This window comes from Populus nigra, chromosome 19 (genome assembly GCF_951802175.1).
Source record: "Populus nigra chromosome 19, ddPopNigr1.1, whole genome shotgun sequence".
NCBI lineage: Eukaryota > Viridiplantae > Streptophyta > Magnoliopsida > Malpighiales > Salicaceae > Populus > Populus nigra.
In genome coordinates, this window is record NC_084870.1 from 11,848,002 (window position 1) to 11,861,934 (window position 13,933).

General features: G+C 36.7%; 3 protein-coding genes, 1 long non-coding RNA gene and 1 pseudogene across 7 annotated transcripts; 2 read left to right on the plus strand and 3 right to left on the minus strand.

The window, feature by feature from the left end:
* Nucleotides 1-205: 205 nt before the first annotated feature.
* LOC133680022 (uncharacterized) lies at nt 206-1,198 on the minus strand. 2 transcript variants are annotated; one of them, XR_009836264.1, is made up of 3 exons: nt 1,064-1,198; nt 543-616; nt 206-424 (listed from the first exon to the last, which is right to left on the minus strand). It is a non-coding gene; the product is annotated as an uncharacterized LOC133680022 (long non-coding RNA). The 2 variants fall into 2 exon arrangements; XR_009836265.1 differs by lacking the exon at nt 1,064-1,198 and adding an exon at nt 778-899.
* A 558-nt stretch (nt 1,199-1,756) lies between these two features.
* Nucleotides 1,757-3,813, minus strand: LOC133680021 (serine/threonine protein phosphatase 2A 57 kDa regulatory subunit B' theta isoform-like). Of its 3 annotated transcripts, XM_062102805.1 has the most exons (3): nt 3,562-3,813; nt 2,630-3,459; nt 1,757-2,194 (listed from the first exon to the last, which is right to left on the minus strand). In XM_062102805.1, exons 1-3 carry the CDS (start codon nt 3,680-3,682, stop codon nt 1,853-1,855), a joined length of 1,293 nt encoding a protein of 430 aa, XP_061958789.1. In that variant the 5' UTR covers nt 3,683-3,813; the 3' UTR covers nt 1,757-1,852. The 3 variants fall into 3 exon arrangements, with proteins under 3 accessions (XP_061958789.1, XP_061958788.1, XP_061958790.1); XM_062102804.1 differs by having other exon boundaries at nt 2,630-3,813; XM_062102806.1 differs by lacking the exon at nt 1,757-2,194 and adding an exon at nt 2,285-2,538 and having other exon boundaries at nt 2,630-3,813.
* A 1,637-nt stretch (nt 3,814-5,450) lies between these two features.
* Nucleotides 5,451-6,953, minus strand: LOC133680212 (probable polyamine transporter At1g31830; annotated as a pseudogene).
* A 2,710-nt stretch (nt 6,954-9,663) lies between these two features.
* On the plus strand, nt 9,664-13,670 carry LOC133679794 (histone-lysine N-methyltransferase SUVR4-like). Its single transcript, XM_062102491.1, has 6 exons — nt 9,664-10,116; nt 10,653-12,151; nt 12,276-12,544; nt 12,669-12,735; nt 13,059-13,109; nt 13,228-13,670. Exon 2 carries the CDS (start codon nt 10,844-10,846, stop codon nt 11,993-11,995), a length of 1,152 nt encoding a protein of 383 aa, XP_061958475.1. The 5' UTR covers nt 9,664-10,116; nt 10,653-10,843; the 3' UTR covers nt 11,996-12,151; nt 12,276-12,544; nt 12,669-12,735; nt 13,059-13,109; nt 13,228-13,670.
* Nucleotides 12,032-13,326, plus strand: LOC133680213 (histone-lysine N-methyltransferase SUVR4-like). Its single transcript, XM_062103019.1, has 5 exons — nt 12,032-12,151; nt 12,276-12,544; nt 12,669-12,735; nt 13,059-13,109; nt 13,228-13,326. Exons 1-5 carry the CDS (start codon nt 12,032-12,034, stop codon nt 13,324-13,326), a joined length of 606 nt encoding a protein of 201 aa, XP_061959003.1.
* Nucleotides 13,671-13,933: the final 263 nt, after the last annotated feature.

A 13,933-nucleotide genomic window follows, 5' to 3' on the forward strand; every position in this document is an offset into this window, starting at 1 on the left:
CCTCAGAAGCGAAGCTAACACGGCACGGAACAGAGTCAACTGAAGCCAGGGCAACAATCAGCAGCGCCACAAGAACAGAGAGCGAGCATAGCAGTTCTCCGCTGCACAAGGCCACCGAGAAAATCTAAGAATCTTCAAATCGAATTCGTTTTTAACTTGGCACATCCAAACTTCTGGCAGGAACATATTGGATTCTTCCTCTGGGTTTCCACAACATCAAATTCCAATAGTCAAAAGCAAGAATCCACTTGCGATTGTTTACTCAATTTGCATAAAAATTAACGAGCAAACTGTTGAAAGGAAGAAGCAAAAGGTAGAATCACCCTTCTAAATTCTAGCTGAACAGCACCGTGATCACTAAATTTGACTTCATTACATCTCTGCATCCCAAATGGTTGTTTATAATCATGAGGAAAAACCAAACCTACACAAAAGAGAAACAAGTTACATAAATACAAACACAATCGAATATAACACGCCACCCAAGCTCACTGCTGGAGCCGAGTTATGATCCCTGACACAGCCGAAAGACAGACAGAGACCTGAAAATTGTTTCGGAAGCCCAGAAACAATGGCCATCGTTTCTCCCGTGTTGGTTTCCTTTTCAATCTTTTCTCTGTTGCAGCATAAAAAAAAGAAAAAAAATTATATTTTGCCATGATTAGACCCAAACATAATAACAGCGAATCGGTTACAATAGAGATTCGAGAACTAGTTCAAAGAATGATAATTTGCTAAAATATCAAAAGGGTCGATGAGAAAACAAGAATTAATTACCAAAATCAAAACAAAAACCCAACATTCTCATCGAAGATTGAGATTTGTAACTAATATACTTTCTATATAGCTAGAAGTTAACTCATTCAAGCTCTAACGAAACAATATTCCATTCCTTTTTTCTATTCAGGTATTCTTTACGAGGTTTTATATTATGGGCTATGACACGGATGCTTTCTTTCAGAAACAGAGAAGAGATTAAAACTCACACCATACAGTTAAAACATTGTATTCAACGTTGAATCACGAGATTATAAATGAAACCCAATAAAGGCTGAGTCAGTACCTACGATTGGAGGGTACGGTTTAGCCTTTAGGAAAATGAAGAGTTGGCAAGATGTTGCCCTGTCCACGTTAAACCCAGCAGCAGCAGCGTGAAGGAGATGCTACAAATTTGCTGCTGCTTAGATTGTTCTTGAACTGTGACATTTTACTAAGGATCACCTTTTTGGGCCAATATATTATTGTTATGTGAAATTTTGGTCCAATAAAATGGGAACAGAGGGGGCTAGTATGATTTGATGTCCATTATTTTCTGATCGAGAAAGGTCCTTCCATTAGGAAATCAACATGGTATAGATTTCAAGGATAGCCGTCTTTAGACGGTCAAATTCATTGATTTTAACTAGGTTGTGGAGGGGATCTTTTCCATTTTGTTGGCTTTCATGGAGGTTGTAATGCAGCTAATTTGTTGATACCGAGGAGGATTATAATACATTTTTAAGTAAAAAATACTTTTGAAAGCCAAGATTTATCACGGTACCAAACACCAGCTAACCCAAAGCCAGATCAAGGCACACCATTTGATACTAGCAAATCCCAACCGCGGCTTTTGTAATTGTGATGACTTAAATTATAATTATATGATCATCTCTGCCTTTCATAAATCTATTTCACCACCAAGTCAACATGGATTTAGGTTATTGGTATTCCTACATGGTTGGTGAACGACCTGGGAAATGTGACCTGTTAGCGCATATTGGAAATCAAGAAGTCTTTGTTTTATAACTTTGTATAGCAGTGTCAAATAATTTTTGAATACCAATTGCCAGCAAAGAGTCAGATTCTTTGCTCATTAATGGGAGACATATATACATTTTTGTGGCTGGAAGAACTGATGATTTTTGGCTGCTGCCAATTCTAACCTTTCCCAATTTTCTTTCCTCTTGATATCTTCTTTGCCAGCTAAGTACTCTTTGTGGGCTATTTCTTCCAGGCACTTGTCATATAAATTTGGATCCATTTCTTCTATCATTGTCTTCACATTTTCTGTCAGTTGTTTTACACTCTTGCTCCAGTGACACTTCAGGTTCTTTTCTACGCTTTGTACTACCACAGGAAACACCTCTTCCATCATTGATGATGCCATCTTCACAAATTGTTCATTGTTCCACACGTATAGTGCACGTTCTGCAACCTGAATTTCAAGTTATTTAGGCCTTAGGGTATTATGATCATTAATAATTAAACCTTAATGACATCCATAAAGGGAAAAAAGAGGGACAGAAAATGAAAGAAGCCTATAGAAGAAAGCTTCTTGCAGATGTATAGAAGATGCAAAAAAACCTCAAGACCCTGAATTGTGTTCACAAGATCCGCTTGTAAACAATGCAATTAAGCTTAACTAACTAACAGGTTATCTCTTAACATCATCAAACAAAATGGGAGGTTTTGCGAGGCCTGATTGTTTCTTGTAGCCACTTTCAGGACCTTTTCCCTGGGAGGAAAAGGAGCCTTCAGGAACCAGTAGAGCATGATTTACTGTTTCATGAACCCAATGCACAAAAAGAATTAGCTTAGAAACTATCAAGGAATTCTTATGAGGATGTATCATGGATCATAATTAGCTTACCTGTGAGTTCAAACTGTTCAAGCACCTCGAAATTTGGGTACATATAAGCAAAGCTAACTTTCTATAGTGATCAGGATCTATATTCTCCACCAGTTCCTCCAATTCATCAATGAGCAGAACTTCTTTCTGACAATTTGTGGCAGGCCAATACTTTAAGATCCCTCTAACAACAGTCCCACCAAGCATTGGTTCCTTCTGCACAAATTGATTAACACAATAAGCCAGCTGTCTATGGTAAACTGGCATCCCCTTGGCCTTGTGCAAAGGAATAAGCACTCTCATCAAGAACAGCTTGTGCTCTTCTTTCAGTGGGACAGTAAAACCATTGATGATGCTTCCCCATATCTCAAGCAGCTCACCAATCCCAGAATGCTTCTCTGACTCGAAAACATAGTGCAAGAAAACATCCTTCATAGATTTCCTCATGATTGACCTGTAGAAGGTGAACTTGGAATATATCCGGTGGTAAACATTCTTCAGATTATCGCGTTCTCTTCGGTCTTCGGTCTGAAAGAGGGACAGAAGGTTGACAAGGAAACGTTCATCGACATAACCACGGAGAACCTTGGGATCAATACTGAGGACTAGTCGAAGCAGAATGTCGTAAACTACTTGCAGGTGTGGCCAAGCAGGCGAGAGAGTGGAAACGAGGTCTTCATCCTCAGGTAATTCACAGACGACGGTTCGTTTGGCAGATGGCGGGAGAGGCCTGAAAAGGTTTGCCGATAGCATAGACACAAGCGGGCGTATAATTTCTTCAGGCAGGGGCTTTTTGGGTTTCTTCATGAAAGAAAGAAGCTGGAAGAGCTTTAATCGCTTGACATCTTGCTCTGAGGGAGACTCCAAAGGATCAGTGAAAGTGAAGATGGAGCAACAGTGAGATATAATAGACAAGATTTCTCCATATTCAGATTCAGTGATAGACTGCTTACTACTTTTGGGACTGTAAATCTTAGTGCCATTGCTATTGTTGGCCTCCAAATCAAAGAGGTGTTGAAGGGTGGCAGATTTTTTTATTGGAGAAGCTTTCGGTGAGTTTCTGAGAACACCCATTTTCTCCCTCTTATGCTCTTCTTTGCTTAATATTTCAATCACAGGTGAGGAACTAGAAGAGCCTGGTTACAATTTTTTTTTTCAAATGCTGAAAGAAAGAGAGAATGTTTTCGTGTTGCTTTCGATCTTTATTGCCTTTTAGGTCATGCAAAGAAATGCCAAAAAAGACAGCGATGTTTTATAGGCAAGAAGTTGTAAAATCCGAAGAAAGTTGTTCTAGCTACTCATTTGGATGATTGCCATGTGGTGGGTTTCTTTAGTTACTGACAGCTTGTTGCGGCTCACATGGAGGCACGAGCAAGTGGGAGTCCTTTTATTTAATGTAATCCAACGTCACAAACAGGTGCCCCACCAACCCGTCCGTCTCTGCATTTTGCGCGCTGGGGCCAAGGTCCTTCATGCTGTTGCTGATTATTGCCGCCGGTGTCTTCAGTCCGGTTCTCTAGGTATCCTATACGCGCAAGGTCAAATCGGAAAGGGGGTTTCCGATCAACTTCTCCGACACGGCCTAGTCAGTACCTTTCCTTTACTTATTGAAAAATATAATATTCAAGAATTCTATCCTATGCTCCTTTTACACATGCATCTTTCTTTATGACTTCTCCTTTAAATATGTTTTTCATATTTGAAACTCTCGTTATTGAATTCATGTATCTCTGTACTAGTAGGAAAAAAAGATCGTTTCTCTCAGTTCAAAACTATGCGTCTCGTTTGCTTCTTTCTTTCTTTTCTATCTTTTTTTGGCTGGTTTCTAGGAGCGCATGCTCCGATGCAGGTGGCTAGCATGCTGCTCATGGCTGTTCTAGGCGAGAAAGCGGAAGGTTTTCTCATTTTTCATCCGCTTTCATGTTTGTGCTTTCAGATTTTCCTTTATACATCCTATTTCTTTCCCTTCTCTCATTTTCTCCCCCTCCCCCTTGCTCCCATCCTTCCATTAGATCATCTTGGGTTTCTGTTATTTTAACTGTTTTCTCTACTTAGCTTTCGGAGTTCCTTAATTTACTTGTCCATCCTTTCACGATCCTTATCTCGCAGGTCCGTACTTCTTTCTTCCTCTTCCCCTTGTTAAATGAAGGATCTAGACCTCGATTTGGTCTTTTGAGTTGAGGCGCCGGCAGCAATAATCAGCAACAACACTTCATGTTTTTTTTTTAAGAAAATCTTTTTGTTTTGGCTTTTACGTAAGTGCTTACCAAGTCTCGAGTCTTTTTCTCATAAGCGAGTCATCCGTACCTGAACAGGTACATTAGAAACGTTTTTCATAACCCATGAAAATGTGAGGGAAATAATCATTTAGTATCTGACGTGCACGAAGGTCAGTGATGATAAAACTGAATGAATTTTTCTCAACCACTTTATAGGGTGAAATAATGAACCAAGGCCTTCATTAAGCCTCTGAACATTCAATTTCTGGAGCCGAGCCAAATGGTAGCCATGTTCCAACTTATGCTTCGAGCTTTTCTTGCCTTTGCCATATATATGCAGATATAAGAAAAAATTGCAGAACCAAGAAACTAAGATGATAATATAATAATATTATCCAAGTACCATTATCCCTGAATGTATAATATGAGAAACAAACAATTCAGAGAACCATCAATTTTCCCAGGACAATTGTTGTAGAATCAAACATCTAATGAAGACGAGATAGATGCTGCATGATTCAACACCTGGGCTCTAGCAATGAGAATCACTAGGTCTACAGTACTTTCGAGCTTTTATATACTTGACTTGTGCAATCCTTGATTCTTATCCTGATACTGATGTCTTAATATAACCACACCATGCCATTTGCACCTGGTCTCATAACCATAACCATAAGCATTTTCAAGCATTGATAAGCATGTAAGGCGGATAAAGAAGGATAGCACCGCATTCGCATTTTGGAGCTGAAGAAAAAAGGAAAAATCAAAATTGTAACAAGCATTCATGGTTCATTACGCAGGATGGATCGATGAAAGATAGAATTTTTAGAAAAGCTGAACCACCTCTTATTCTTCGCATGGTCAAGACAAGGCTGCATAATAAGCCCTATAATCACAACAATGATGCTAATAGCCATGGCTTTGAGAGAAGCAAGTGCCAACACCACTAAAATTATCAAGGTTGGAGGAATGCAGATCAAAATTGCTCCAACTGTTCCAACAGGTATCTTATAAGGCCTTGGTGCTGCCGGGGATTCAATCCTTAATTTTACAAATGCTATAAATTCCACAATCATTCCAAAACAGTATAAGAAGTACACACCAGATGCAGAGAATAAAATCCCAGTAATTAAGCGGGGTTCCATAACGAGACCTCTTGCCAATGATCTCTGGAAGCATCCCACGCTCTGCCATCCCTAGAAGTTGGAAAGAGTCGCTGCTCATCTCTGCCACAAACATGCCCGTGTTTGACAACGCAGAAGCCCCTTGGATCCAAGATCTCAACCATGCACCACCTAAAATTTTAGCAATATCAGAGAAATACCCATCAGACCACATTTCCTGGTCCAGTGGAACTGCTCCAGTACAAATTAAGAGAGGAAAGAAGTACGCAGAAACATCCAAGATAAGAGCATAAAAAAGAGCTTTTGGAAGAGTTGTATTCCTCTCCTGCAAGAGTACTGATGGAATCCCAGTAGTTGAGGTTCCAGAACAGTGTATTTAAGTACAACCCCAGTCCACATTGGTGAAATCTACCACAAACCACCTTGATGGCTCCAGTTTGGGGATCGCCAGCGGTCCCATTAACACAAAAGGAAGCAGGGAAAACACCCCTAGGAGTAAAGTAACCCATCCCACTATGCTTAAACCTCTGTAGTTCATGTAAGTGTGGGCCACCGTCAAAGCTAGAACCGCTACTATCCTAGGGAAACCACCCACCAATGCCAGGATTGCTGATTTTTTTATAGTCTAGGAACAGTGACGGATATGGTGCATCATCGATAACACCACTTAGCCATTTCATCCAACCTTGTTGAAACCCCCAGTAAGGACCCAAAGCTGACGAAACCCAAACAACATATCCACCATTTTCTGGGAACATTACCCATTTCTGCAGTTATCAAAGCTTCTGGAATGCTCCATATAAATAGAAAAATAAAAAAACCAAGAAGAGCTAAAAGTGGTCCAGCTGCCTGAACACTGTCTTCAACTCCAAATGCTCCCCCAGAAACTTTATAAAAGATCAAGAAAACAAGCGGTATGATTGAAACCTTCTGGAACTTATCTAATGTTGGAAAGGATGCTTCTCCTAAAGCTACATACCCAGCATTGCTCAGCCCCACCATTTCAGCAGAGTTTTGCAATAAATTCCTTCGTTTTTTCAGGAAATATAGAATCACAAACAATTTTTACATAATAGAATCATCATTGATGGTCACTAAACAACTCAGAAATAGATATGAAGAATAAGATACTGAAGCAAATTACCTTCTGTTTCATAGGAACACGACCATTTTCACACCTAACTCAAGAAATAAAATCAAATTTATAGATTAAAAACGTTTTCTTTTTTAACTGCATTCTTTTAGTAAGGTTTGCGTAACTGAAAAGATATGAGAGATCAGCACAACCACAACTCATTTTAATCCGACTCAAACTACGTAGCCTCCTGTCCCTTTCTTTCTTTTGCTTTCTCTAATCTCCTAAACAGAAGATCAAAAACTTCCAGGCTCACAAAACTTCTCCTGAACGAGCAAGATGGCCATGCAAAATTCCTCTCCAGGACTAATTTTTACAATGGCAAGCCAGTTACGAGGCAAGCTCAATTTTCTTGCAAGCATTTTCGATCACTCGAGTAAAGCTCAAAACTTTTGTTTCAAACGAGATTTCTCAATATCTATAACAATTCCATACTAACCAAAAAAATGCAATTGAAGTTACTTCTCTGCAATTTCAGATGCATAAACAAAAAAAAAGAAGCAATTTTTAGTAACTAATAATAAAACTTCCTCTAAGATTTCAGAATATAAAACCACTAATATATGTAACAAACGATTTCTCCCAGCACTTCCCTTCTCTTCTGGTTTAACACTACGTGTCCTATTTCCGACGCATCGTTTTTGTTTCTTTGTTTATCATTTTATCTTCAGTTACCGCTTAGTGACCATGATGAAAATCGAAACGACATGTCAAGTGAGGAGAAGAGATAAAAAAATATATTTGCGCCTTACTTCCTTGTCTTCTTGATATTTGTTAATATGAATCGTTTTTTTTAAATTTTTTTTTAATTTACTGTTAATTATTAACATATGTTAGATAAATGTTCACTTTTCATATTATCTTGAATTAATGAGATAATTAAGTTAGATGATAAATTATAAGAATTTTCTAGAGTAGAGGATACCCTTTAAAAATATTGCAAGAATACAGTGACTAAAGCTACAATTAATTTAATAAAAAAACATGATTTTTTTATGATAAATCAAGAAAGAATAGGAGTTGATGTGAGGATTTTGTAAGAGAAGGAGCTTTCAGCCCATATATATATATATATATATATATATATATATATATATATATATATATATAATTAATTAATTAATCCAATAAAGATAATTTTGTCAGGGAATGAGCTTTCATCCCATGGATGACAAAAAATTTTAAAAAAAAAAAAACGGAGAGAGTGTTCCAATGGAAGCCCATTGCTTCTTGGGCCCGAGACTTATTTCTTTTTATATAATGAACATGAATTGTTATGCATTTAAAAAACAAAATAAGTGGGAGGATTTTTTATGAAAAGTTAATTATTTATATTTTCTAGTTATTTTTATATTTTTATTTATTTTAAAAAATTAAATATTATTTTATAATTTTATTTTTTTTCTAGTTTTTTTTAGCCCTTTTATTTTCTAGTTTTTTGAGCCTTTTATTTTTTTTTAGGTTTCTTAATCTTGAATCACAATTAAAAAATTATGACAATTCAAATTCTTAATAAGAAAATCACTCTAACTCACTTGTTATATGACTTAAAATTAATGTGATTTAAAAAAAAACAAAATAAAAAAACCCAAGCTAAGTATATTGGAGGCGATCATCATTTATTGACTTGATCGTATTTTTTGAAAAATTGTATAGCATGGACTAGGGGTGAGTAAAAAACTAAAAAACCAATTAAACTGAGAAAACTAGAAAAAAAATAACAAAAAAAATCAAATCGAAAAAAACCCTATTAAAATTTTAAAAAACCGGCTGGTTCGGTTTGGTTTCGGTTTTATAAGCAAAAAACTGAAAAAACCAAACTGAAACAAAAAAAACCGAGCCAGTCAAACCAGAAAAACCGAACCAATTAAAATTGTATAGCATGGACTAGGGGTGAGTAAAAAATTGTATAGCATGGACTAGGGGTGAGTAAAAAACTAAAAAACCAATTAAACTGAGAAAACTAGAAAAAAAAATAACAAAAAAAATCAAATCGAAAAAAACCCTATTAAAATTTTAAAAAACCGGCTGGTTCGGTTTGGTTTCGGTTTTATAAGCAAAAAACTGAAAAAACCAAACTGAAACAAAAAAAACCGAGCCAGTCAAACCAGAAAAACCGAGCCAAACCGGTTTGAACTGGTTTTTACTCTAAAAAACCAAACTGAATAAAAACCGGTCGGTTTCGATTTTTTTTTTTAAATTTCAATTTGATTATTTTTTTTATAAAAACTGAACCGAACAAAAAATAATCATTCTGGATAGCTTAGGAGTCGTGAAACACAACATGAGATAAAGTAGGAAAGTTTTTTCAAATATGATTTTGTTTACTATTCATAATTATATTTATCATATGAAAACTTATCTCTACTTCAATTCAGGTCAGTAATAATATATTTTTATTAAAAAAACAATGAATTTAAATTAAATAATTAACAAATCAATTGAGTTTTATCAAATTAATATCTTATCAAATTTAATTAAAAACTAAATTCAAATTAGATTTCGACACTAATGTTTTTTAAACTACAATCAAAATCCTGTCAAATAAAAACAACCAACCCTGAAAGAATTCTAGATCGTTTCAAAACTCAAATCTGTGTGGGATTTTAACGTTGATGTTTTTTCTCAATCTGGGCACTAAGTTTGATTCAGGTTCCATAGAAGGAAAGTGGCAGTGGATTTTTTGGTCATGAATTTATGATGCTTCCTCGCTTTCTGCAACAAATTTTGACCGCCCAGACCACGATTAAACTGCCAGCCTTGTATCCCTGCAATTCCCAACTGCGTCAAGAAGAAGACCGATCGGCATAAATACATAAAATCGGGTTAAAAAATTAACAAATACAATACATAAATTAGTACTTAAAACCCCAGAAAAATAGATGAGGAAAGAGCATGGCACTCAAATCAAAGAGGGGCAGCATAAAAGAGAGAAACTTGGAGTGTAACATGTGAGAAAGCTCACAGCACAGGGCTACACAATCGTGCCAAGAGGCACAAAGAGGAAGAAACTTGAATTTTTTTTTAGTGGTAAGTATTTTTCCTTCTGTTTTTTTCTTTTTAAATTTTATTTATGATAGATTAAGTATCCTTGTCAAGAGTATTAGTGAGCTATAAACTCATTAATCTCTCCTATTTTGCTAGAGTTTCAATGAACAATGGTGGGGTTTGAAATTGAGTTTCCAGGTTTTTACCTCTTTAAACCTCTTTTCTTGCAACAAACCTATTATTTAATTTACAGTAGGTTAGGGTTTTTTGTCATGTTTTTTCCTTCAAGGAAAACTTGACCCCACCAGGGTCTTTTTCAAGAGCCTTCCTACAATAAGATTAATCAAAAGAGAAAAGAAACCAACTTTTTTCTTAGAATATTGATGATATATATGAATCTTTCATTATATTCTTATTTCTTTTTTGAGTGATAAAGTTCAAACCTTTGCAATTGATGATTTCTTTGTGTCTTTGTAAAGATTTAGGGTTTAAGATTTAATGTTTAAGGTTTTTTTTTCTAGCGTCACTCAATTGAAATAGTTCAGTTGACAACTTTTCTTCTTTTAACTTCATGTCAGATTTGAAGAGTCCAAATTGGTTTTACACCAAGGGACTTAAAAATCAGAGTAGAGATGCCTCCACTTTAAAAGTTTTAACAGTATTTTTTGTCAGAAGTGGACAAGAATTCTCACTTTGAAGCCTATTGTTGAAGGTGAAGGGCCAGATGAAGTTAGTTCCAGATTAAATTGCATTGAATTTTCGGTTAGATATGGCACGAAATACTGGCGGTCACAGTACAAAAATAGCAGAGGCATCCATGGCAGTGGCGCATTTTGGCTTCCCCGAAGAAAAGGTTAAGGAAACGCTAAAAAGACTGGTAAAATTGTATAAAGATGACTGGAAGTTCATTGAAGAAGATAATTATAAAGAACTGATTGATATTCTAACAAAGGAGAGGAATGAGGAATCAAACTTGAATCACAATTTCGAACAGCGGCATGGCCAGGCTTCATTTTCTGCTGTTAACTTCGCTAACAAAAAAGCTAAAATTTTGGGTTCTAGTCCACCAGCTCAGGATAAAGGAAAGAGTCTAGAATCTCCTCAAGCTGCTGCTAGAGGAACAAGATCAAATTTTGTGAAGGATAGAGTTATGGAGGATAGAGTACATGAAGGTGTTTCCAATTCATCACAGTTTGATATTGCATCTTCAGTCAATGCAGAAGTGAAGGTCTCCTTAATTTGTAACTCTTCTGGAAATTCTTATTTCAGACAACGGAGTTTGGATGCAGTTCTAGAAGAGGTGGAAGATGAATGCCGCAAAACATATGGAATCCAGAATCCTGATTTCTCTTTGGTGAAGTTGATGGAAAAGGTGTGCTGGTTCTTCTTGGAGATGGACAACGGTTCTAGCAGTGAAACTGGGAGAAACATTTGTGAGAAATCAAAGCAGCCTGAAGGAAAAGAAGTTGTAACAGATGATAACGAGGAAAACTCTACATTGGAGCCGAGTAAGGTTCTACAAGACCCACAATCTTCAGAACCACAGATGATGGAGGCTGTCCTTCAAAAGAAATACCCCATTTATCTCAAAGATATATCTCGTGGTGAAGATAATATACCAGTTCCCCTAGTGAATGAAAGCAGCACACTAGAGTTGCCAGATTTTATCTACATAAAAAATAACATGGTATACCAAGGTGGCCATGTTGATTTTTCTCTTGCTCGAATATCAGAAGATAACTGTTGTGCACAATGTCTTGGAGATTGTCTATCCTCAGACTTGCCTTGTGCATGTGCTGCGGAAACAGGTGGCGAGTTTGTTTACACGCAGAAGGGAATGCTGAAGGAAGAATTTTTGGATGAAGCCATTGCCGTGTCTCTGGATCCTCAAAGAAAACACTTCTACTACTGTGAAATCTGACCCCTGCAGAATGAACCGCAACAGAGATATGGGAAAATGAAACGATGCAAGGGCCATTTAACTAGGAAATTTATAAAAGAGTGCTGGAGTAAATGTGGATGCAACAAGAAATGTGGAAATCGTGTTGTCCAGCGAGGGATACGAGTTGCTTTGCAGGTCTGAGTAAATTCCTGTTAGATACCTCAGCATGTTCATTTAGAAGCCATTTAGTATTTATGTCCTTTTTTCTTCATGGCATCTTTTTGTGTAATAACTACCAAGTTATGTATATATTATCTAGGTTTTTGCAGCACCTGAAGGGAAAGGGTGGGGTGTTCAATCTGTGAATGCCCTGAAGAAAGGCACTTTCATTTGTGAGTATGTAGGCGAAATTGTGACGAATCAGGAACTGCACGAAAGAAACAATGAAAGGGCTGCTAAAAAGGAGAGGCATACTTATCCAGTGCTGCTGGATGCAGACTGGGGCTCTGAAAGGATACTGGAGGATGAGGAGGCCCTTTGCTTGGACGCAACAGAATTTGGAAACATTGGCAGGTTTATCAATCACAGGTGCTTCCATAGCCCTCCTGACACTTTCCTACGTTGCCTCTACTTGATTAAGAAATTTTTTAGGTGCTAAGTTTTTTATCATGCATGAGTGTGGATATCTTAATTATACTTTGTTTTTTGTCAGGTGTTATGATTCTAACTTGATTGAGATTCCAGTGGAAGTGGAGACTCCGGATCATCACTATTATAGAGTATGAAGCTTAGATTCTCAAGCTTGAGTTGCGTTTAGCTGGTGTCTTATGACAGAAGAGATAAATATAAAATAAACAAAAAAATGTTTGATTGAAAGAACGAAAACAAAGACATGAAATAAGATATTTCTGTGATCATTTTCAATTGAATTTCTGTTTTTTTAAAACAGGAAATATAGGAGGCAAGCCCCTTTTGTCTCCACTATCTCGTAACAGTAACCAAATGCTAGCTAGTGTTTTTCTTTTCTCAGTGAAATAGAATCATATCTTGAATTCCGTGGATGTAAGGGTTCAATTGTTTATTTTTTCTACTTATCATGCAGCATGCTTTTTTCACAACTAGAGGTATTGAGCCGATGGAAGAGTTGACGTGGGTAAAATTTCGCTCCATCTTATATCACGTGCTTTGTTCAGTAAACAGAACAAATTTATTTGGCATCTGTTGACTTTAAGACTATATATTGCAGGGTTAATGAATGTTTATTATTGCAGGATTATGGTATTCAGTTTGATGACAAGCATCATCCGATCAAAGCATTCAAATGCAAGTGTGGAAGCACGGGCTGCCGAGACAAGAAAAGACGGCATTAATCTATTGATCGAAGTTAATTTTTAGTTGCTGCATAATGAGATGGTAGCCAGTTCTGAATCAGAAAGGGAAATATCATACCATTGTGTGGTTCAAAATAAGAAGAAAAACCTCATGGATTAACCGCCATTGAGGAAAATCATTAAACTCTTTTGATTTCCGATCTTTATTTTATCTGAGGATACATTACCTTTTAATCTTGTATCCATCTTTTTTCCTAGTTAATAGGATCTTTTTTTTTACCAGCATACCCTTCCAATCCATATTGAAGCAAGAAAGGGTAGGAATTCACAGGTTTTTTGCTGTCGAATTCTTACCATTGATGCTTACTTCTTATTTTCTTCCATCTTTCTCTGTCGAATTCCCCATTCTTCAGTGATTTTGTGTCTTAACAAGCAATATATTAATACTCCAAAACTTGGATATAGCAGAAGCACAATAACATGGAACTGACAGCAGAATGGAGGAAACAAACAGGATTGATGACATGTAAGTTGAAGGAAAAACCTTTCTAGATGTTAGCATGTCAGCAGTTAATATAAGAGCTCTTCAGGAATACTTTGGAGTGCAGGAGTCCAAGAACGCCGGCAACTCCCCTTTGCTGCGTTG

What these genes read in the sequence shown, in the direction of transcription:
- LOC133680021 (XM_062102804.1), bottom strand. Translation starts at nt 3,682, where the DNA reads ATGGGTGTTCTCAGAAACTCACCGAAAGCTTCTCCAATAAAAAAATCT. An exon ending in TGAACAGTTTGAACTCACAG is followed by an intron (nt 2,195 to 2,629) that starts GTAAGCTAATTA and finishes CTTGAAATTCAG; the next exon opens with GTTGCAGAACGTGCACTATA.
- LOC133679794 (XM_062102491.1), top strand. Translation starts at nt 10,844, where the DNA reads ATGGCACGAAATACTGGCGGTCACAGTACAAAAATAGCAGAGGCATCC.
- LOC133680213 (XM_062103019.1), top strand. Translation starts at nt 12,032, where the DNA reads ATGAAACGATGCAAGGGCCATTTAACTAGGAAATTTATAAAAGAGTGC. An exon ending in GGATACGAGTTGCTTTGCAG is followed by an intron (nt 12,152 to 12,275) that starts GTCTGAGTAAAT and finishes TATATTATCTAG; the next exon opens with GTTTTTGCAGCACCTGAAGG. An exon ending in CGATGGAAGAGTTGACGTGG is followed by an intron (nt 13,110 to 13,227) that starts GTAAAATTTCGC and finishes TTATTATTGCAG; the next exon opens with GATTATGGTATTCAGTTTGA.